The sequence below is a fragment of the Gadus chalcogrammus genome, chromosome 2, assembly GCF_026213295.1.
Source record: "Gadus chalcogrammus isolate NIFS_2021 chromosome 2, NIFS_Gcha_1.0, whole genome shotgun sequence".
Taxonomy (NCBI): Eukaryota; Metazoa; Chordata; class Actinopteri; order Gadiformes; family Gadidae; genus Gadus; species Gadus chalcogrammus.
This window is the reverse complement of record NC_079413.1, coordinates 15173264-15197063: the sequence shown is the minus strand read 5'-3', so window position 1 is coordinate 15197063 and position 23800 is coordinate 15173264. Positions and strand designations below refer to the sequence as shown.

The 23800-nt window shown below is 41.7% G+C and overlaps 1 protein-coding gene across 1 annotated transcript; it reads left to right on the top strand.

The window, feature by feature from the left end:
* Positions 1-18259: 18259 nt before the first annotated feature.
* On the top strand, positions 18260-23346 carry LOC130403565 (beta-1,4 N-acetylgalactosaminyltransferase 2-like). Its single transcript, XM_056607983.1, has 11 exons — positions 18260-18327; positions 18678-18821; positions 19257-19363; positions 19573-19610; positions 20244-20310; positions 20418-20531; positions 20728-20814; positions 20940-21121; positions 21332-21475; positions 21612-21840; positions 23050-23346. Exons 1-11 carry the CDS (start codon positions 18263-18265, stop codon positions 23232-23234), a joined length of 1362 nt encoding a protein of 453 aa, XP_056463958.1. The 5' UTR covers positions 18260-18262; the 3' UTR covers positions 23235-23346.
* Positions 23347-23800: the final 454 nt, after the last annotated feature.

Sequence of the window (23800 nt, the reverse complement as noted above, 5' to 3'; positions counted from 1 at the left end):
AGTTGTTGCATCAAATTCACCATTCTCTCTGATGGTCCGAAAACACTTCAGGAGGTCGTCCTTGTGCTCAAAAATGGTGTTAACAGCACGACTGTGAAAGTTCCACCTTGTTGATGAAGCTCTAGGAAGTCTGTGTGCCACGACTTTATCAAGCACAGCGGTTCGCTTGGATGACCTGGGGAAAAACGAAGCAAAACCACCCAGATCTGAAAAAAAAGCACAGACCTTGGTGATGTTGGATGTTGCCTGCTGCATTATCAGGTTGAGCTGATGAGCATAACAGTGTACGTAGTGGGCACTTCCGTACACGTCATTAACTTTGCGCTGCACTCCACCTGTGGCTCCTCTCATCACAGCAGCTCCATCATAGACTTGGGCGATTAATTTCCCCCGTTGTCCCTCAGGAAGAAAAGTGTTCAGCCTTTCCAACACCGCGGTGGCGACTGTGTCAGCGGTCGAGTTTGGAAGCTGGATGAACTCATAAAAACGCTCTTGGACTTTATTCAGGCTGTCAATGTAACGTAGCACAAGCACCAGCTGACAGTGAGTGGCAGTGTCTGTTGTTTCATCTGCCTGAATAGCCAGATAATCCAATATCATCCGACTGCAGAAACAAATGGGCGTTCCCGTGTGGTGGGCGTTCCCGTTTACGCAGACTAGAACGCCCCCCCCGGCGTTCTCGTGTGGTGGGCGTTCTCGTTTACGCAGGCTTCTTCTTCTTCGTCTATCTAGTAGTATGGGCAGCATAGAACTGACGTTAGCGCCGCCTTTTTCTTCGATCTCGTAGTACGGGTACCTTAGCCAGCTAAGCCTACAGAATTTTAGCTTACATTTATGCGTCGGATCTCAGCCCAAACTTTGCATCAAACTTGATATTACAACACGATCATTTAAGGGAGGTTCCATGATTGCTAAATCTAATGAGAATGTTTGGGTTGTGCAGTATGCCTACATGTTCATTATCTTCTGGGTTACTTAGTATAGGTAGGGTATTAGGTATAAGTGAGATGTTTGATACAGTTGTTTAAGAATATGCCCAAATTAACTAATGAATAGATTAAAATAACACTTGGGACATTATGAAGTTCAAATCCAGTTACCAGACACTATGAAGGCATTTGACTCCACTTACTTTTCCCAATGATTTTTTTTTCAATAAAGACAAAATACAGTAATTGTTCTGTAACAATTAACCTTACAACATACATCGTAGGCACAAATGTATGTTATACATCATAGGCACAAATGTATCCATCGTATAGCATCTGTCACAAAAACAAAAAAGAAAGGAGTAATAAAATACCAGCATTTCTGGGAAGATACATTTACTATAGTAGTATGTACATTTACAAATGAAAGGGATTGCAAAACAAGACGTCCCAAATAAAACAAAAAAGGAGTAATAAAAACATTATGCTAGGCAGACATCTTTTATGACATACCTGCCATATGCAACGTGCCTCAGTACCAGGCGTGCGCTTGGCCAATTCCTCTTTTTTGAGAAGCCTTTGAGGCGTAGCGCAAGGCCACTGCCACAGCCTGCATTGTTGTAAATCTTTCTAACTGTTATGTATATGAGATTGTCTTTATTAAGCTTAAGGTCCCCTGCCAAACTGTCATTATATATATGGGAGGGTGGAAAGGCTTGACTAGTTCTCGGAACGTGTTTGAAACCCTGTTGAACACGCCAAGCATCGCCATGTCCAGTCTCACCGTGGCCTCCACAGGGTTCAGTGGGCCATCTAAGGGTTGAGGTGAAAAAGAGTGCGATGGGCCTTCTGCTGGCTGGGAATGAGGTTGGCCTTCTGCTGGCTGGGAGTGAGGTTGGTCTTCTGCTGGCTGGGAGTGAGGTTGGCCTTCAGATGGCTGGGAGTGTGGTTGGCCTTCTGCTGGCTGGGAGTGTGGTTGGTCTTCTGCTGGCTGGGAGTGAGGTTGGCCTTCTGCCGGCTGGGAGTGAGGTTGGCCTTCTGCTGGCTGGGAGTGTGGTTGGCCTTCTGCTGGCTGGGAGTGAGGTTGGCCTTCTGCTGGCTGCGAGTGAGGTTGGCCTTCTGCTGGCTGGGAGTGAGGTTGGCCTTTAGATGGCTTAGGGTGGCAGGTAATGAGGTGTTTAAGCAGTTGTATTTTCCTTGAAAAGAGTAGACCACACGCAGAGCAGTGGTAATGGGAGTCATTTCTGCATCCCCAATTGCAGGTATACATCACATACTCTGAAAGGAAGTTAAAAAACACACCAGGTTTTAATAACTAAAGTCAACACAAGGTTATTAATCTTCACCAATGAATCAGCAAGCAGTAAACATACCTCCATGCTGTACCACTGTTTTTAGATGAGACTGCAAATGTGTCTCCACTTTTGAGTAATCACCCTTATAAAGCGGGCAAAAGGAGCAGTGAAGAAGTTGGCATCCTTGCTCTGAACAGTTTGTGGCCTGGGGCTTGTGGCCGCTGGGCAAAATTGACAAGTGTAGCTATAGAGAGACATATGGAGAACATTAACCAAGCTCAATTCTCCTCACCCTCCTAGCCCTAGCTCTTACCTACTGCGTCACCATAACGAAGCAGCGTGGCTCCTATGTCAGGTCTCTTACATGCAGTGCGTATACATGCAGAGTCATACTCGGGTAAATAATAAGACCTCAACAGGACTGGAAAAAAAATGCATGTAAACACCATTAACCGATCTACTTCGCATAAAAACCGGCACAAAAACAGACAAGCGAAATCGGATAACAACACCTACAACCACCTACCCATAACTTGTTCATAGTCGGGTTTCTACCTAATATACCAGCATCATATCGCATATCGGAGTAGCCTACACACATGAGCCGGAAGTAGAAGGAGACTGTAGTCGTGTTGTTGTCGCCATAGACTGTAAATAATTCTTATTTCTTCATAAATATTAATATTTATAATTTCTTTATATGTTTTATGGTTGTCGCCGTCGGAAAACGAGAAACGGCGATTTATTTAAAAATGTAGTGCAGAAGATGGAGGAAGCCGGTGTCATGCCAATGTAGTTTCCCCCTATAAAGTGCATCATCATCTACACGCATTCAGTACACACTACGCTTCGATGGGTGAATTAAAAGTACATGTTTTCCTAAACGTTGGTCATTTACGAGGTAATAAAGTAGTAACTTCGGGCACATCTGTCATCTGTTTTTCAGAGTGTTAACGATCTTTATTCATTCATTGCGCCGCGACCGAACTGATGGGGATATTCTCTGATATGCCATAATTGTAAACGTACTAGTACGTTTACATGCACAGTTTAATCCGATGCGTGTGTCACCACAACAAAGCAGCGTGGCCGCGATTTCATGCCTCTTACCATACCAGCTGACACGTTAACATCCAACTTAACAATTTAGGACTATGGTTTGTTAACCTCCCAGTAAAATAACCGACAAAGCCTTCGCTGCAAACTTTACCCTCTATCTACAAACCGTCTAAAACGTTGCTGATTTCTGGCTAGTATATGCTACGTTTATGGACGAGATAGATAGATAGATAGATAGATAGATAGATAGATAGATAGATAGATAGATAGATAGATAGATAGATAGATAGATAGATAGATAGATAGATAGATAGATAGATAGATAGATAGATAGATAGATAGATAGATAGATACTTTAATAATCCCAGAGAGAAATTATTTTTGTCACGAACTCCAGATATACATACACAAATAAATAAATATTAAGAATAAAATATAATATAAAATATAACATATATATATCCATATATATACATATACATACACACACACATATATATATATATGTATATATATATATACATACAACATAAATACACATGCATACACAAAAGATAAAAGATACAACCTAAGAAAAACAAAATATACAAATAACAAATTTAAGGACAATATAAATATATATACAACACCATATATACATACATATATATACATATACACGCATACATACATATATGCATACACATATATATATATATATATATATATATATATATATATACATACACATACACATACATACACAAAAGACAGCACTGTACAAAAATAATTGTACAGTATTGTGCAAAAGGTGCAAGAATTATAGTCCTTGTTTGAGGTCAGAGATTACAGAGAGGGACGGTGTCTGACATTCTAAGGGAGGCGTTGTAAAGTTTAATGGCCACAGGCAGGAAAGATTTCCTGTGGCGCTCTGTGGTGCATCTGGGTGAGAGGAATCTCCTGCTGAAGGTGCTCCTCTGCAGGGCCAGTGTGTCGTAGAGAGGGTGTGAGACATTGTCCAAGATGGACTGAAGCCTGGACAGCATCCTCCTCTCTGCCACGGTCGTCAGGGTGTCCAGTTCCTCCCCCACAACATCACCGGCCCTCCTAATCAGTCTTTCAAGTCTGTTGGTGTCTGCAACCCTCATCCCACTGCCCCAGCACGTGACAGCGAAGAATATTGCACTGGCTACAACAGACTCATAAAACATCCTCAGCATCGTCCGGCAGAAGTTAAAGGACCTCAGCCTCCTGAGGCAAAAGAGTCGGCTTTGGCCTTTTTTGTAGACAGCCTCGGCGTTTCTAGTCCAGTCCAACTTGTTATTAAAGTTCACCCCCAGGTACTTGTATTCCTCAACAGTGTCCACTGGGACCCCCTGTATGGAAACAGGGGTCACAGCTGCTGTTTTCTCCCTCCTCAGATCCACAATGAGCTCCTTCATCTTTGTCACGTTGAGTTGCAGGTGATTCAGCTCACTCCAAGTGACAAAGTTGTCCACAACAGTCTGTATTCACGGTCATCCCCCTTTTCAATGCAGCCAACTATTGATGAGTCATCAGAAAACTTCTGAAGGTGGCAGGACTCAGTGCAATAGTTAAAGTCTGAGGTGAAAAGGGTGAAGAGGAAGGGAGAGAGGACAGTCCCCTGTGGGGCCCCAGTGTTGCTGACCACCTTGTCAGACACACAGTTCTGTAGGCGTACGTACTGTGGTCTTCCCGTCAGGTAATCAACAATCCAGGACACGATGGGGGCCTCCACCTCCATCGCAGTCATCTTCTCACCCAGTAGAGCCGGACGGATGGTGTTGAAGGCACTGGAGAAGTCAAAGAACATGACTCTCACAGTGCTTGCCGGCTTGTTCAGATGAGTGTAGACTCTGTTCAGCAGGTAGATGATGCCGTCCTCAACTCCCAGGCGGGGCTGGTAGGCGAACTGTAGTGGATCAGTGAAGGGCCTGACCATAGGCCTTAGCTGCTCCAGGATGAGCCTCTCCAGGGTCTTCATGACGTAGGACGTCAGGGCCACCGGTCTGTAGTCCTGAGGGCCGTTGGGACACGGCTTCTTAGGTACAGGAACGAGGCAGGACGTCTTCCACAGCACGGGGACCCTCTGGAGGTGCAGGCTCAGGCTGAAGACCAGACTCAGTACTCCACACAGCTGATGCGCACAGGCTTTAAGCACCCTGGGCAACACACCATCGGGGCCTGCAGCTTTGCCGGAGTGGAGTCTTGTTAGCTGTCTTCTCACCAGGTCAGGCGTGAAGGACACTGTAGAGGTGACAGTTGGGGGAGGGGGGAGGTCCTCAGGTTGTAGAGGACATGATGCAGAGCAGGGAGGAGGGGTGGAGTAGGTAGGAGTGAATTGAGGTGTCAAGGGGCAGACAAGAGGTCTGTAAGGAGAAGGAGCAGGGGGAGGTGGAGTGGCAGTAGGTGTTTGGCAGCCAGCAGAAGAGTCTTGTGGGGGAGGGGCCACAGTATCAAACCTATTGAAAAATAGGTTCAGTTCATTGGCCCGGTCCACACAGCCCTCCAACCCCATGCCACCAGTCTTCTGGAACCCAGTGATGTTTCTCATACCACTCCACACATCCCTCGTGTTGTTTTGCTGGAGTTTATTCTCCAGCTTTCTCCTGTATCTGCCTTTTGCCTCCTTGATTGCAAGTTTGAGTACCACCTGTACTCTCCTCACCTCATCACGGTTGCCATCTCTGAACGCCCTCTTCTTTTCAATCAGGATGGCCTTAATGTCCTTGGTGATCCACGGCTTATTGTTGGCATAACAGGTAACAGTCCGAGCAGGGACATTGCAGTCCACACAGAAGTTGATATAGTCCGTGATGCACTCTGTAAGCCCATCAATGTCCTCCCCGTGGGGCTCACAGAGTGCAGGCCAGTCAGTCACCTCAAAGCAGCCCTGCAGTGCCTCATAAGCCTCCCCCGACCACCTCCTCACAGTCCTTGTGGTCGTAGGCTTCCTCTTCACCAGAGGCACATAGCAGGGTTTGAGGTGAACCAGGTTATGATCTGACCTGCCCAGAAGGGGGAGAGAAGAGGAGATGTATGCATCCTTAATGTTAGCATACATCAGGTCCAGGGTCCTCTCCTCTCTGGTAGGACAGCTCACATATTGCTTGAAGGTCGGCAGAACTCTATCCAAGGTGACGTGGTTAAAGTCTCCCGAAATGATGATGAGGGCACTGGGGTGTTGAGTCTGGAGTTTGGAGATGGTGGTGTGGACGATGCTGCAGGCAGATGTTGGGTTTGCAGAGGGAGGGATGTACAGTACAACAATGATAACATGCGGGATCTCTCTAGGCAGATGGTATGGACGAAGTCCAACGGCGAGCAGTTCAGCATCCGGGCTACAGAGCTGTTCTTTAATGGTGATGTGACCAGGATTGCACCAACTGCTGTTTACAAAAACGGCAACCCCCCCTCCTTTCCGCTTACCGCTCTCAATACAATCCCGGTCAGCTCGGATGGTGTGGAAGCCATCCACGGAGACTATCTGGTCCGTAATGTCCCTGTGCAGCCATGTCTCAGTGAAACACATCAGGCTGCACTCCCGGTACTCCCGGTGGCTCCGCGTCAGCGCCGTCAGCTCGTCCATTTTGTTGCTAAGAGACCGCACATTTCCCATAACAACCGAGGGGAGACACAGCCTAAATCTTCTCCTATCCATAAGCCCTTCCCGTCTCGACCCTCCTCTCATCCCACGACATTGTTTCCCTCCTCTGCATCCCCGGTTAGCTTTCCTCCAGAGTTCAGGTGGGATATCAGCTGGTCTGTCCACTATGCTGGTCGGCATTAGCGCAAACAGCTGTTCCCCGGAGTAAACAAAGGCAGCTTGTTGCTGCGGCATAAAAAACAATCACTAAAAAAGCACTAAAACCCTCAAAAGCAGCCTCTTTAGAGAGGGTAGGACTCCACCGGGTTAGAAGTGAAACAAACAAGAATGAACAAAAGTAATAAAAGTTAAGAAAGTTAAAAAAAAAGCGAACTCAAAGGCTGGAGCAACGTAACCGGCAGCCTGCAGCTTTCGCGCACGCGCACGAACCCGAGATAGCATAGCATTTGCTGCTACCGAACCATGCTTGTCACGAGTATTTATGTCGGATTCGAATTCGGATACAACGATACCACAGCTAAATCAGTGATTTAAATGAGAATACTTCACAGCCAATGTTGTCAAATAAACAATATCATACTTACTGACATAATCTCTCATCATTACCCTTTCGTTTTTCTGGAAACATACTACGAGGTAAAACCGCCAATAAAGGAAGGGTAGCATACCCAGTATGCCCTGCGAAACTCACCTCTTCGTGATTGAAACGCTACAGGAACGCCTGATGGACATTTTTGTGTCATGACGGGGACGCCTGATGGGCGGTTAGGGTTAGGGTTAGGGTTAGACCCTCGGGACCCTTAGACCCTCAGATAATCTGCCCTTTTTACATCCTCCAGAATGCAGTCTCGAAGAACCGACAGCATGCAGTCCAAAAGTTTGTTTTGAACTGTCTTTGAGGTGCCTTTAAAGACAGTAGCGGTCTTCAGGTGCTCCTCTAACACACCGTCCAGTGACGCCACAAGATCGACTAATCCCCGAAAAATGCCAGGGTTGTTGGAGGATGCCGTTTCATCGTGGCCCCGCAATGCCATGTCTGTTCTTATCCACCTCTTCGTTATGTTTCCTCACCGCAATCCTGTGTCCTTCATCCAGCTGTGCAGCTATGCTAATCCTTCCCAGCATAGCTAGCTTGACGGCGTTGTTCATGTGCACCTTCGAGCATTCATGTTTTTTAATGCACTCGGATAAATGTTTTAGGTCTCTAACTCCTGTTACAGTCCACGTAGTATCTGTCCCCGGCATTTTAAAAAGTAAACACGGGAAGCAGAATACTGCTTCCCGTGGTATGACGGGAAGCAGTATTCTGCAGTATTCTATGACAGGAAGCCAAGCCTTCCTGTCATACCATTTAAGAGAGAAGCTCCTCTGGTACGTTTTACCTTTCTCCTGTGTCTGCTGTGTTAAATTCAGGCCGGGCTTCTCTGCTTTTCCCCTAAAGTTCTCCTTTCGAAGGGGTTTGGCAAGAGAGATTTTACAGAATTGATGGGTAGCTGAAGCCCTGTGTGTTCTTGTCTACTTGACGCCGCCATCTCGATTTCCCACACTTATTTCTGGTTGCTAGGATACTTAAAGCTTTGGGCGATATTTTTAGCGCCCCAAGCTTATCAAATTTGATGACGCTCATTGGCTAATTTACCCGTTGCTATGTGTTTTTTTGTCTCAGCAACAGCCTACCATTGGCTGAGCTGCTGCAGTGCTGGAGCGACTTTCCCAGCGCCCCAGGAGGGAGGAGAAATGACCATGGACACAAATTACCCCCTAGCTAATGGTTTATAGTTTATATCATATATATGGCTCACTCTTGATAATTCAAAACACATTTATTTGTAGAATAAGCAGTACTTATTTATTTTAAATTATTATTTTGGAAAAAAATAATAATTTAAATTAATTTAAAAAAATCACTTTCAATCAGGTGGGGCGGCGCCCTAGCGCCCCCTATTGGCCAGCCGCCACTGCAGGAGTCTTTCAGAGGTTCACCAACAGCATACAAAATAGATTAGAGTTTAGATTAGATTAGATTAGACTTTATTGATCCTTTTGGGATGACTCCCTCAAGGAAATTGATTGTCCAGTAGTTTACAGAAAGAAACACAACACAATATTAAATTATATACAATATAAGATAAACAATAAACTCTTAGATAACTATAAAAAGTAAAACAAAAAAGTAAACAGTAGACAATAATAATAATATAAGATAAACAATAAACTCTTAACTAACTAACTATAAAAAGTAAACAAAACAGTAAACAGTAAACTATAAACTCTTAGCTAATATAGAATAATAGAAGTAAAAAAGGATTCAAGTAAAATAAAATAAGATAAATGTAGAGAACTGTATAGAGGATAAATATAAATATAAATAAATTAATATATATAAATAAATAAATAAATCTAAACATAAATAAACATATATATATATACACATAAACATAAACACACATATACATATACACACATACATATATATATATACACACACATACATATATATATATATATACACACACATACATATATATATATATATATATATATATATATATATATATATATATATATATATATATACACATATATATATATATACCTACACATACATACACATACACAAAAAAACACAAACACATGGCTGTATACGGCATTGTGGATAAATATCATATCATATAGTGGATATATAAAATGACGGTGAGCAAGGGGTGGCTGACAGTTAAATTAAATAAATTAGCAGTTCAAATCAAGCGGTACTCCATTTCTTCTATTCTATTTCCTCCTATTTCTAGCTATCAGGTATTTTCACATTGACTGATAAAATGTCTATGAAAAGAACAAACATTAATTACATGTCAGAACACAGTAGAATAACTCATAATTTTGATAACCAAACCATTTTTCAAAATTTTAAAGACATCCAGTTGGGATGAGCTAGTAAAAATGTATTAATGCAGTGACAATACACAGAGCTGGACTAATTTTATATCTCCAGCAGGTTTCTGAAACTGTTATTGTGCACAGCGACTTATGAATCATCTGTTTTGTATCAGGGACTCCGTTCCTCTATCTGTGCAGCAGCCATTCACCAAGAAACGGAAGGCCCTAGGCCAAGAGGAGCAGCACCGGTTAGCTACAGAGGTAAGCTGTAACATTGTTCTATATACAGGACATGAGGTGTTTTACTTTTGGTATCTTTGTTTGTCTTAAATTCCTGTATAAAACAGTTGGCCTATGCATTTAAATATTTTGAACTATTCACCATACAGCTACTGAAAAAAGCAAATGTTTAGATGTAGTTATTTCATATTTATGATATTTAACAATAAGCTGTCCTTGTCCTTGTGAGATACTAATGATATTTACATGGTGATATATGAACATTTAATTCTACTGTTTATTATGTGTAGTGAGCTTTTGTAAAATGATGTATCATTTCATAGGTATGTGATACGAGTCATGCCAAGGAGAGGTTCTCTTTCACCAAGCACCTCATCAGTGCCACTCTGCTGCAAGGAGACTTGTTCCCCCAACACAGAGTAAAGTTCCCAGATTCAGCGCTGGAAACCGCTGTGGAAGCCTACCCCACACTGGACAAGGCCAAACTGAAGACAGAATTGTCCCTGGTCTATGAAAATGAAGAGTTCAAGGCTTGCAGTGGCGCACTGGCTCTCTTCCAGGTTTTCATGGAAAACAACCTTTAGGACACATTCAGCGAGACTGTAAGTCTTTTAAAGATTCTCATCACCACACCGATTACCACAGAAAGAGGATAAAGAGGATAAAAACATTCCTTAGGAACACCATGGCACAAGACCGCCTGAACGCAGTGGCTATGCTCTCCATGGAGAAAAACCTGATACAGAACATTCCTGACTTTAACACCAAAGTCATTGAGAAGTTTGCCACTCAGAAAGACAGAAGAGCAAAGTTCATGTACAAATAAGAGCACTCACTCCCTCACACACGTACTCTGAAACTAACTCACACACACTCTCAAATTCACTCACTCACACACTTTCAAACTCACTCACTCACTCACTCACTCACTCACTCACTCACTCACTCACTCACTCACTCACAAACTCACTCACACACTCTCAAACTCCCTCACTCACTCACAAACACACTCACTCACACACTCTCTCACTCACTCTCACAAATAAACAAACAAACACACTCACTCACTCACAAACACACTCACACATATACTCACTCACTCACTCATACAACTCGGTATTTACACACAGTCCCCAGGTTTCAAGGGAGTGAGACATAAATGCTGATTAGACTCCAATTGGTACATTTTATGTTCCTATACCAGTTTTTCTGTGTATAGTTAACTTTAATCATCCACCTGTAGATATTACAATAATATACAATGATATTGTAATTAGGTACTGAGAGTATTCACTAATATATTTAATCCAATTGTTACATTTTATCTTCCTATGACACAGTTTTTCTTTGTATATAGTTATTTTTAATCATCCACTTGTAAATGTCTCTCAAGAACTTGAATTTTGTATTAATAGTATTCACTATTATTCATCTCATATCATTGTCATTATCTGTCAAACTGTTGTTTTTAAAGGGCAATTAAATAATTATTGTTTATCCCTAAAACAATGGTATCTTTTGATTTGGGTTCTTTTATTGGGATAGTTACCGAAAGCTTCTGGCACCTACAGCCCCACCTATTTTTCTATCTGTACGCATATTGATGAGACTGGGTTCCACCCATCCGATTCACAAAAGTCTGTCCTAAAATCCAAGAGCCTAACCCTTCAAAAGATATTAAATGCAAATAAAGAGGACAATGAAAATCCTCAATGTTGTTATATGATAGCCTAGGTCGCCACTCCCCTGTCTGTGTCTCAATAGGACCAACTCGCCCGAATGAACCTGACGGTTAGGTCTACTTGATGCACTTTACTCCGTTTGTAGGGTAAGTAATTTAGATGAGATATGTTATTGATGCTATGATTGAATTGTCGATTGATTAAGTTTGAATTTTAATCATATTGAAAATAATGTTGATTTTGCCTACACTTTATGGTAACACTAAAACAATACTCAGTTTGATTCGTTAGACTGTTAAATATGGAAAGGTATTGCCTAAAGGTTTATGTCTTTGAATTGTCCTTAATGTGCGCTATTAATTTATCAAAATACGAAAGTAGTTATGGACGATATAAATAATGCAGACTTCATTGTAATAAAAAATAATAATCTCTAATTGCCCTTTGTTGGGTGTGCCCTTTCCTGACCGAGGGAGTCGAGGATCACTGGCTCTGATAAGGAACGGATACGTCCCTCATTGACGACGAGTTCCATCAATGGTGACCACTACCATTTGGCTAACCCAGTTTTACTGGGGAGCAGAGCTGTTCTCAGCTTTTCTGAGACTTATCCGCCACTGTATGATCCCTTGCCTTTGCCATTGGACTTCTTTATTTATTCAGGCTTCGAGCTCTATTAATGTCATCATTTGATTTAGAAACTTAAATCCTTCGTTGAATACATTTAAAAGGATTACTTTAGGAAGAGTTCAGTTCCAAGAAACAAACTTGTGTGTGTTCTCTCATATTTTGGCTAGATAATCTGTATTTTACATTTATATGGACCCCTCTCTCTATTTTTTCTATGGTTCAGTCTTTTGTGGATCCAGTTTTCAGATCAGAGCTGGCTAATCCTTCATTCGGTGCGCATAAGTAGAACGGATGGTGGATAGTCAGACGTCACTGGCAGAAAGTAGTGACGCTTGCACAGAAGCATACGGCCGACATCTTTCTTTATTCTGGTTCGAAATAGTAACATAGTTACGCCATTAAATGCGTTTATTTAAAAAAAATTTAGCGAGAAATGTGCATTTTACTTTCAAAATGTTCGCTCGGTGAATGTGAAGGATGTTTGGTTTGATAGTCATGACGAAGAGGGAACGCTCCATTCAATTGCATGGACAGCGTCTCTGGTTGCTAAGCAACCTCAACGTCTTGGCGGACTATATCTGCTGATCAACACTACGAATGCTGGAAACACACCAGACACACCATGTGAAGTTATTTAACCCGATTATTGTTATTATATCCGAGATTATTTAATCTAACCCGATCTAAGCTCTATCATGCACCCAAACACGGCGGCGTTTGGATTTCCTACCTCGGACTCCTAAATCCAGCGCAGCCACAGGCGCGTTTAAGGTACGGCCACACCAACCGCGTTAGGGGCGTTGAAAAACTGCATTTTTGCATAGGGAACCATTGGTCTAGGCGCGTTACAAGCGTTGAAGCGTTGCGTTAGGGGCGTTAAGGCCCATTCACACCCTACGGTAAATACGGATACGGACAGTTTCGTCCGGTCCCGGAGGTGTTTCGTCCGTAAATGGGTCCGTCGCCTCTGAGTTTACGAATCCGGAGTGCTCCGGGAGAACCGGAGCAATGCCACCAGAAATCGAGGCGGCAGTATAGAGTCAAAAGTCAGAGCATTCGCGAAAATAGATAAAATAGAGTACTATAATATCTGATACATATATATAGCCTATATATATAGTATTTGACGTTTTGTACTTATATTATACTATATACCTGACATTTTTATTTTATTGTTATTGTTCCCCTGCTTTGGCAATGAGTTGTAACTGGTCATTTAACAACATTTTGAGGAGATAATCTGCGGGTTGGTGAGGGGTGTCACATGCCACCGCACACTTTTTGCACTTTTTTTTGCCAATTTCGGATGACGCAAAGCAAAATCATCTCTACAGATGTCATGTTTGCGATTGTCGATGCCGTTAATTTGTGAAACGACAGTCACTGCCCTCTAGAGGATTTATTGTGTAACATCCATAACAACGCTGAAACCAGACGGAGGTATGAAGGGTAGTTCCGGGGGCAACGTTTGGGGCGACCAGATTTCTGAAATGAAAATCGGGGACATTTTCAATGCGGCAGTGAAAAATCATTACATATTATCATTATGAAATAATATAGTAATAATAGTACTTTTTCATGTATTTTAACCAGCTTTTATTACACAAAAGGTCAGAGGCGCCATTAGGGGGCGAAAAGTTAGGACAATTCTGAGGGTCCTTGAGTGACAGGGGCCCTGAAAAAATATTAGAACATTAGTTATGTTAATTAAAAAAACATCATTAATGGATTTTAATAGAAAATCAAATTTATAATTAAACAAACAAATGTATCATGCACCCAAACACGGAGGCGTTTGGGTTTCCTACCTCGGACTCCTAAATCCAGCGCAGCCACAGGCGCGTTAAGGTACGATGTAGGCTATAGATATAGATTGATTGTCTTGGCTTGCTTGCATCCATGAAATATTGTAATGTTATGGCCTAGCTGGCTACTGCATATCGAGAACAATCTGGGGATGAGGACATCCCCGAATATTGACAGGTATTTCGCACACTGCCATCTCAATATATAGCCTAACATATACAAATATATCACTGTAATAGACACAAATGTATTTTCCACTAGCTAGTGGTGGTCATTACATTGTAGTGAAACTAGTAAAGACAACACAGCTTTATGTTACGGCGAAACATGGAGGCACTGCAGCTCTCGACAATGCGTTACCTTAGTCTGGTATTTCTCTTCACTGATTGGTTAGACAGCCTTCAAACTTAGTGGTCAAGCAAAGAAGAGGGAGGGGCTCCTTCTGCATACCTAATAGCCGGAGTGAATAACTAAAAGCTGGAGTGAATAACTAATAGCCGCGGCTATTCGTCATTCAAAAACCGTACGGAATCCGTACGGAATTCCTGCCAAACCGCACGGAATCCATATGGATTCCGTACGGTTTCCGTGCGGTTTTGCACTTTTACCGCGCCATTCTAGGGCCAGTTAGTGGCTTTCTTGGCTTTCAATAGGCGCCCTCCTAGGTCCTTTGGGGCAAATACATTGTGTGGGGTTTGTCTCTATGGGTTGGTTAGTGTTACTGAGTGTGTTTTGGTGTGTCATGTGGTGTTCAATAAAGGCAACTCTGACAGCTAAACTTGGGCTCCCTTCTCATCCTTCCCGTGCTGCTTGCTACAGTATGTTTGCTACATAGGCTAAAATAAATCAACCCTCACAATAGTCATGCATAAGATTAACCTCAAGAACATCAACCGGATAGCTATGTAGGCTACAGTCAACGCCAGCTCGACTAATACATCATGAATCAAATCTCCTTACATCTGGAGCGGAGGATTGACTGACAGGTCTGATGGCCCTCCCTCGCCCCTAATTACGATTGAACAGTTGGCCATCTACCACCCCTTAATACTCGTTAACTATTTATTTTTAAATCAGCCGCCCAATGCTAATTTTTGCAGCCTAACGTGATTAAAAGTAGCCTAAAAACCGCTCAATCTGGCATCACTGCTAGAACGTCCTCAAGCTCGCCTCAACGTAAGTCAAGAGATCAACTTGAAATATACGAAGCCGGTATGAAATTAAACTGTAAAAGTATAAACGATATCGAATTGTCTTTCATGTTATTGAAGTTTGTCTATTTGTTAAATATTTCAACGAAGGTTAAAGGCTGTGTTGCAGGGTTTATTTTCCAACGAATTTGTGCAATTTGCTTGTTGGTAATAAAGATTTAAACTGTAATTTATTGTATTTAATGTTGTTAGGTAGGCCTATCACAAAACGGAATGTAATACGAAAAAATAGGTACTATTTTAGCGGTTTTCTATTGATTCTCATTTCCCCCAGAATGCATTGCAAGCCACATTGAGACCGTTGAGAGTAGAGACTAGTAAGAGAGTGTTCAGCAGATTATACAGATACATAGATAAATACATTTATACTATCTATAGTTAGTATATGCTACACGTGAACCTCCTAAGATGGTGCAATTTGATTGGTTCGCTATCTCGGGATATTGGGCAATATCCCATGATTGACATCTCAAACTCAATATTGTTTTCATCGCCAAATGTCCGCTTATAACAAATAAACCTTCATCTCAGGGGCTATTCCCCACTATTCACTTCGCCTTCGGCGAATAATTGTTGGTTAATAGCCTAGTCAAGTCTAGATAGATAGCCTAGTCAAGTCTTTATTATTACCAAACTACACAAATCGTCGGGAATTCATTGAGGTGATTCGGCTCACACAGTATAGCCTACAAAACCACACAGAACAAGGGAGACAACAAGTCTGACTGGACATACACAAAATACATCACATTAAAACTAGACACATGCGTTGATAGATGGACAGACAGACAGACAGACAGACAGACAGACAGACAGACAGACAGACAGACAGACAGACAGACAGACAGACAGACAGACAGACAGACAGACAGACAGACAGACAGAGCGGCACACGGAGAAGACTCCGTGTGCCGCTATGCAAATCCAACCGCCTTAAATTATCATTTGTCCCAGCCTCCATTATGCTGATGAACAATGTGCAATAGAATGATGTGCAATAAATAGGTTAGCACTTTAGCACATAGTACTTTAGCACATAGCACTTTAGCACATAGCACTTTAGAACTAAGCACTCTAGCACATAGCACTTTTTCCATAAGTTTTATTACGCAAGACAAATATATATTATTTGTCTTGCGGAGCCAGCCAATCCTGTGCGTGTATGCAAATTAGCTATGTGCGGCTAACACAAGAAAGTCGTAATGTTGAGAAGTCATACTAAAAACGGATAGCGAGCGAAAGCTAAACCAGACTGTATCAATCACATACTTTGGGTCCATACTAACTTATGGTAAGAGGCTAGTCTTTAAATATTTGCAGTGACTGAATGTTGATGATAAAACGGATTGTTTTGCATTAGATGAGTGTGTGCGACTGTGCATGTGTCCTTTCCGGCTTCGGCATACTGCATGGTTATGAAGGCCTTGTGGTTAGTTGTGGTCTTAGTGAAGCAGCTTAGCCTTTGAGTTGGATAAGTTGGAGTGATTGTGTACGGGCGTGCAAGAGTGAGAGAGAGCACCCCCGCCGTGGTGATGTTTGGCTTGTTGTGGGCTGTCGGTCAGCACCCGCGGGGTTGGATGATGTGCTTTGTGTATGTGTTCAATGTACACCTCTCTGGTCGTATTTGCTAGATATAAAGAAAACGTTGACTTTCACTCGCTGCTATTCGCTGACAGTAAAAATAAATAAAAGTGTCGTTATTGTATGCACTGCTGTTCATTGACTAGCTCCAGCGCTCATTGCTGCGTTGCTAAATGATAGCAACTCTCCACTCATTCTCCTCTGACCAGGCATTCAATTTGCTTTGACCTCCATCAGTTCTCGGCAATTCCCCATTTGCCCTCTCACGTCTGACAGGTTCGAAATGATACTGCTGTGGGCCATCATACATTTTATTTGTGGTTCTTGCCACCTCTTAGACGCCATAGTTCTAGTGCTAGGCTGAGGCTACCTTCCACCATGTCTCCCCAACGTGACGTCATCGCCGAATGGCATTAGAAAACACCCATTACTGCCAAAAACGCCCAAAACTGGACTTCAACACTATTTTGGAGACATTTTATGAATGATACACATATTTTGAGTGTTTTATGTACCCATTAATCAAAACTTCTGGTTAACCTGCACGTAGGCCTTTAACGCTTAAAATTTGACCAAGTTACAAAGTGTCAGAGAGTGGGCGGACGGAAAGTTAAAAATATAAAAAAAAACATGAAAGGAAGAGTGCGAATCTCTAGGTGATTTTTTTTGGAAGGAGGGTCCCAAAGTTTGCAGAGAATAATAAAGAAAGAAAGATTAAAATCTAATAGGGGCTATAGTTGAGCGCTGCATGCAGCACTCGCCTAAATAGGATTCTTTAACTTTTTTTCTTCAAAATTAGGGACTTCTTTCATCAACAGTGATATAATTGAATAGATTACTATGTTGGTAATCTATGTTGAACAATGCTGCCATGTAGGAGATCTTTTTGATTGTGTGTGGTGATGGCTGGTCTAACCTGTGCAGACATAAACCTAGTTTCCTCATTTATTTTGGGGGGTAATCAGTCAGTATGTTTACATGCACAGCTTAATCAGATTAAAGCCATTCCGACTATGCTCCTCAATTGGACAACAGCAATTGTCTGATTATACGACGGGGAGAAAATAGATTCAGTGGCACTGTACCCATTTCAACTAGTGGTAATAGAGCCACCGGCTGACCTCTCTACGTCACCAGTAATAACAAACTCAGGTGGCATTCGAGAAAGATGTTTCCAGTAGACAGCTGTCAGTTCACTTCGGGTCAATGTCATTTCTCCGATTGGTCCGACCTCTCGTTGGTATGAGGACTCCTCCGGCGGACTCCTCCGGCTCTGTGTCTCCAGATGCCCTCATTTGTCAGAACAGGTTTGCTACTGCTGCTGTCTCTTGTTATCTTCAGTGGAATGAGCTACCTCTGGCATTCAAGATTCTCTAAAGAGGACAAGTTTGAAGCCCCAATGAAAAAGTGGTAAGGCTCAAAGTTGATTTGAAAGTGTACGCGTGTGAGAGTTCAGTCACTCTCAGTGCAATATTCATGTATTTACACAGCTGACCTCGGACAAAGCATAAGCTAATGGGTGGATTTGTCAATACATCAGTGCTTGTGAACAGTTTTGGAGCAAAGGAATACCACAATCCCAACAAGAAATTCAAGGCACACACACAAAAGTCTTGGGGAAGGAATGATATTAATGATATTGTTTTTTATCAAATGTTATTCTTATGTTTTAAATGTAATGGTTATTCATTCTTGAAGGCAGTTGCATTCATGAAAGGCACACAATAAATAAAGTGTATGATTATTAATGTTACCTGTAGGTCCCCGATAACTGGTCAAGTGAAACCCCTGGCTTCCTGCAATTGCTCAGCGATGGCACATGATCTTGCCGGGCACATTCCTACTGCCAACCGAGCAGACATTCAGAAACGACGGGCAGAGGAGTACAAGAAGCACCAGGCGAGGTATGCACGGCCACCAGTACCAGGGACACAGGATGGAACAAAGTGATGGTGGGGAGGAGAGACACAAAGAATACAAAGAATGTATTAACTGATCAATTAATCCATTTCTAAATGATGTTCACTATTCAAATTAAAGTTTTGAGATGATCGTTTTTTTTTCATATCTAGCAACCCTGAGTACCCTGAGAATTAAATCATCACACAGGCCAAAACAAAACAAACCTTGTGAGAAGCCAGTATTTTGACTTGAATGTTTGATTTCAAATCATGGTCATTTTATGATTTAGTACAGAAACTGTTAAATAGTGTTATTTTTTTTATTCAGTTTGAATATTGTTAAATTGACATTGGTTGATTATTGGTTAATTGGCGTAATGCTTGTATTGGTTAATTGATTTGTGGATTATCATATTTCTTTCTATCACCTGTGTCCAGAACAGGCTCCATTTTGAACACACTCCTCCTTGCTGCGTCCAACTCTCCACTGCAGTATCCCATTCAGGGTTTCATAGTACGCCCCTTGGTCCCCACTCTTATTCCAGGTACAATATATTGCTCTTTGGTGGTTCAATGAAATTGTCCTGATACTGCTTTTAAGTCAAGAGTAGTTCAGTTGCTGTGCAAGTGCAATGCACAGATATACAAACATTTACAATGAAAATGTGCCCAATAAGCTTTTTCCTCAGCATCCTTTCAGTCTTCATTTTCAATGTATACCTCAGGAAATAGTTTAATCCTAGCTTTGTTTCAGGTTTAGCGTTGAACTCAGCTCAAAGAAGCAGCTACAAGGTTGGTAGTAAAACTCTGGGTTTCAAGTCAGAATCAGGATACAAGGGACATTTCTGGATATATTGGAACAAGGGACATTTCTGGACATTTCTGGATATATAACTGTAACCTGTAGCTACAGGTTACAGTTCCATGTTATATCTTCCAGCATCACACAGGTCCCCCTAAAATAATATTTTTGTGTTTCATCAAGCAATAGTTATATGTTTGAAATGTCCTTTCATCCCTTCAATGACATTGCTATGGGTCTTTATCATTTTAGTGTGTTTTGGTGACTTCTGGGTTTTCTTGGCAGCACTCTTTTTTTCTTGCAGATGATTTCAACACTGAAATCAAGCCACATTTCCCCCAGTTACATGCCACTTTATTCTAATCATCCTGCTTTTAATATTGTGTGATGAATAATTATTTTTCTAAACAATGCAGATAATTTTCCAATATATTTTTTATTATACCATAATCATTTGGTTCCATGCAGCTTGCATAATCCATGCAAACTACTGCTTGATGTTCTTTGAGTTCATGCCTTCCATCTGATGTTTGCAAAAAGTAACAATATAAAAAAAAAAAAATCCTTTGACCACAGCTAGGTACTCACTCACTCTAAATACGCCTCTCCCTGTTTTTTTCTAGGTATCACTAAATGTCACCAAAGGTGTGCTCCGTCTAGGGAGCACAAGTAAAGCAGAGAGTGTCGAAGGTGATCAATGAACCCCAGCATAGTTTACATTGTTTAAATGAATTAATAAACTACTTGTCAATGGGATTGACTTGTATGAAATATGATTTATGAAAAAAAAACAATAGGTGGTGGGAAGAACTTGTTGATCTTGGAAAAGCTGAACTTAGAGGAACTCAACAAACTTCTGGCAAATGTCACCTACACCAGCACTGTGTACCACATACACACCGGAGACCTGGGTACTCCAAGACCTTTTCAATTGATGTATGGGTTGGGTGATGTAATTTAAAGATACATACTGAACGTGTGGTCAGGTTTAAACTTTTTTTTCTGTTGATGTTCTCATTCTGCACTCAAAGCCTTCCAATATTACAGTGGATTATGGTATGTGGGTCAAATCTTATTTATGCTGGATGGTTTTAATTTGTTTTGCAGTTCACTTCTCGTTTGAGCATCATGAAGCTGTCTTCCCCATTGTCATTCGGCGACCAACCGTTCCTGTACTTTTCGACATGGGAACAAGTATAACAACAAAAGTGTTTCCTCATAAATCTTCCATTTTTACCTAAGAAGAATCATGAACCCTTACCATCTTCCTCTCTCTATCCCCTGCCCCCCCCCTTCCACACACACACATTCTTCCAAAGACATTAGAGACCAAGTGACAGTCACCACCAAGACCTTCCTGCGCTACAAGGAGTTGAAGGTGCTCATAAGAAGCCTCAGACAATTCTACAAAGACGTGGTGCTCATCGTGGCCGATGACAGCTTTACTCCAGAAAAGATCACAGAAGAAAATGTTCTGCAATACATCATGCCTGGGGGACAGGTAGGCGTGTTAGCACCAAGCTCATGCATGCACGCAGAACAGAATATGTATTTCCTGTGTTTGTCGTATAAGAGTAGTCTAGCATAATGTATTGAAAGAGGGACCTCTAGAGGAAAATATGACTCATTGAAAATAATAATCAACAAAAACAATTCAAGTAAGAAGTGACATTCTTACAGTAAGTTGATGTCAAATCTTTCCCTTCCACAGGGCTGGTTTGCTGGCAGAACCCTGGCTGTCTCTCAAGTCACCACCAAGTACTTTCTTTGGGTGGATGACGACTTTCTATTCACTGATAAAACAAAGATAGAGGATCTTGTGGAGGTGATGGAGGCAACACCAGAGTTGGATGTGGTGAGAATGTTATTACTCATTGATCAAATATATTATTATTACAGGATCTTTAAAGAATGCAGATTTTTAAAGAATGCAGACACTATAACCTCACACCAGCAGGTGTGAGGTTATAGTGTCTCGTAATCCTTCTTAGGTTGGGGCATCAGTTATTGGAAGCGAGTTCTACTTCTCCATCGACTATGAGGAAGGCGATGGAGTCTACGGAGGCTGCCTGCAAAGGAAGTCCAAAGTAAAGATCCGATCACTACCAAATTACCCACAATGTTCCATAGTCGATGGGGTGGTCAACTTCTTCCTGGCTCGTACCGTTGCTGTGAATCGAGTGAGATTTGACCCCAAGCTGAAGAGAGTGGCACATTCAGGTATTTAGCCGGCCATTTCTACATGTGGGTGTGTACACACATCCACAAATGTTTTTATTTTTGTTCTTTGTGGGCCCACACTAATATCGAAATGTCAATGTTGAAAACCGTGCAGAGTGCAGAACCGAGCATAGACCCAGTATGACCGGAAGGCTTATTGAGCAGAACTATAGCCAGTGTGTATTGGTGAAGAACTTCAGGGAAGAGGAGGACTGTGAAACCTCAAGTCCTTTGGGAAGAGAAGTTGAGAAGAGCTTCAGCTAAATGTAGCGATTTACTAGAACGGAGGTCAGTAGGGTTAGGGTTAGCAGGCTACAGACGACTTGTAGCCTGCTAGAAGATAAGTTGTGTCAAAAAACATATCAATGTGGTAAAGACAGGGCTATCCTTAGATGCCAAAGTAGGTCCTTACTCTTTAATTATTAGCTACCAACAGAGCTGTTATAGAGTGCTACTCCTGGCTGTAAAATGACGTCCTCTTTGGAGCAGTTGCACAAGCACTGATGATACACGACATGACACCAGAATCTCTTCAAAGTTTTGTATTAATGAAATATAGGGGTCATTTAAATTCAGCATGCAAATATTTTGCATTTCTTTCCTATAGTTATCACATGAATTGGACAGCAGCTTGAGTTGGCAGCTATTGTGGCATGGGCAGAAGTGCTTTTATAAATATTGTTGTTTGAATATAATGCCATAGAAAACTGTCTTCTCATCCACTGTCAGAAAACCACTATGGCACAATAAAAACTGCAAGCCTTGCAAGTGCAAGGACTTGTTGTTCCGGAATTGGGTAGATATCCATTTTGTAGATTATAATAGTGGCTTTAAAAGACATTGGTAACACACTGGTAATAGGTTTGGGTTTTAATGAAATCTAGCTTTCTGATACAGATGTCAGCCGCCCTTCTGCCCATCTCTTTTTTATCGATATACCACCCATTACTGATCTTCCTCTTCTTTATTAAAAATAACATTGACATTTACTGCATAGACCTGGATTCCTTGCCATCAACTCAGCTATACTGTTTATAATTGTTAGTCCTCCGTTATATGTCTGTGTACGGCCCTGGTTATTTTACTTGATGCAGAATGAGGCAATCTAACAGTCTAGTTCATAGATTATTTTCCTTGAAACAATAGCCCTCTCTGGGGGAATGGTAAGTCATCTTAAGGTTCAATTATTATTTTTTGTTTTTTCCATAGAATTCTTCATGGATGGTCTCGGCCAATTGATGGTTGCTTCGTGTGGCCATGTTTCCATCGGCCATCAGTCGAAAATGGCCATTGCTGAATATCAGCGTTTCAGACATTCCGGAAATGCTGAAGTGCAGTATAAACTACAGCTGCACTACTACAAAAACCATCTAAAATGTATCCACTATGGATAGAAAGAATCCCGAATGATCCTCACCCTATAAGTTAAAGTCAACTTCCAGTTTCTGGTCCACTTTTTGGAACCATATTTAAACCGGCACTATGTATGTTTTACCATAAGCAACCTCCTTTGGCTTGAGTGATTGCTAGAGTAACGTCTTCATCATTTTCAGACAACCTTTATTATTTCAGAAGACAATATGTTGCACTAGTTCATATATTTAATGCAGAAAATGCCTGCTGTAGAAAAGTGACAGTGTGGGTTTAAATCTGTTGTATGTAACCTTGTTTCATTAATGCATTTTTTTTTTTTTCATTGAAATGTCACTTTTGGGAAAAGTACACACTGTAGTGACTACTATTATGGGTTCGTGTTCCCCTCTTACTGATCGAGTTGGAGGGAACTGGTTAGGAGTAAAGCTAAATGCTGCAATTGTGGAGGGGATCACAGTGCGGCATATCAAGGATGCGAAGCACAGATTAAAGCAAAAGAAATTCAGAAATATAAAGTCCAGAATAAAGTAACATATGCAGAGGCAATCAAACAATTAAAAGGACCACAAGGTGGTGCAAGTGTGGG

Bases quoted from the DNA above. Each gene is read 5' to 3' on its own strand.
- LOC130403565 (XM_056607983.1), top strand. From the start codon at position 18,263: ATGAGCTACCTCTGGCATTCAAGATTCTCTAAAGAGGACAAGTTTGAA. The intron at 19,364-19,572 runs GTACAATATATT...GCTTTGTTTCAG, and splicing joins GGTCCCCACTCTTATTCCAG to GTTTAGCGTTGAACTCAGCT. The intron at 21,122-21,331 runs GTAGGCGTGTTA...TCCCTTCCACAG, and splicing joins ACATCATGCCTGGGGGACAG to GGCTGGTTTGCTGGCAGAAC.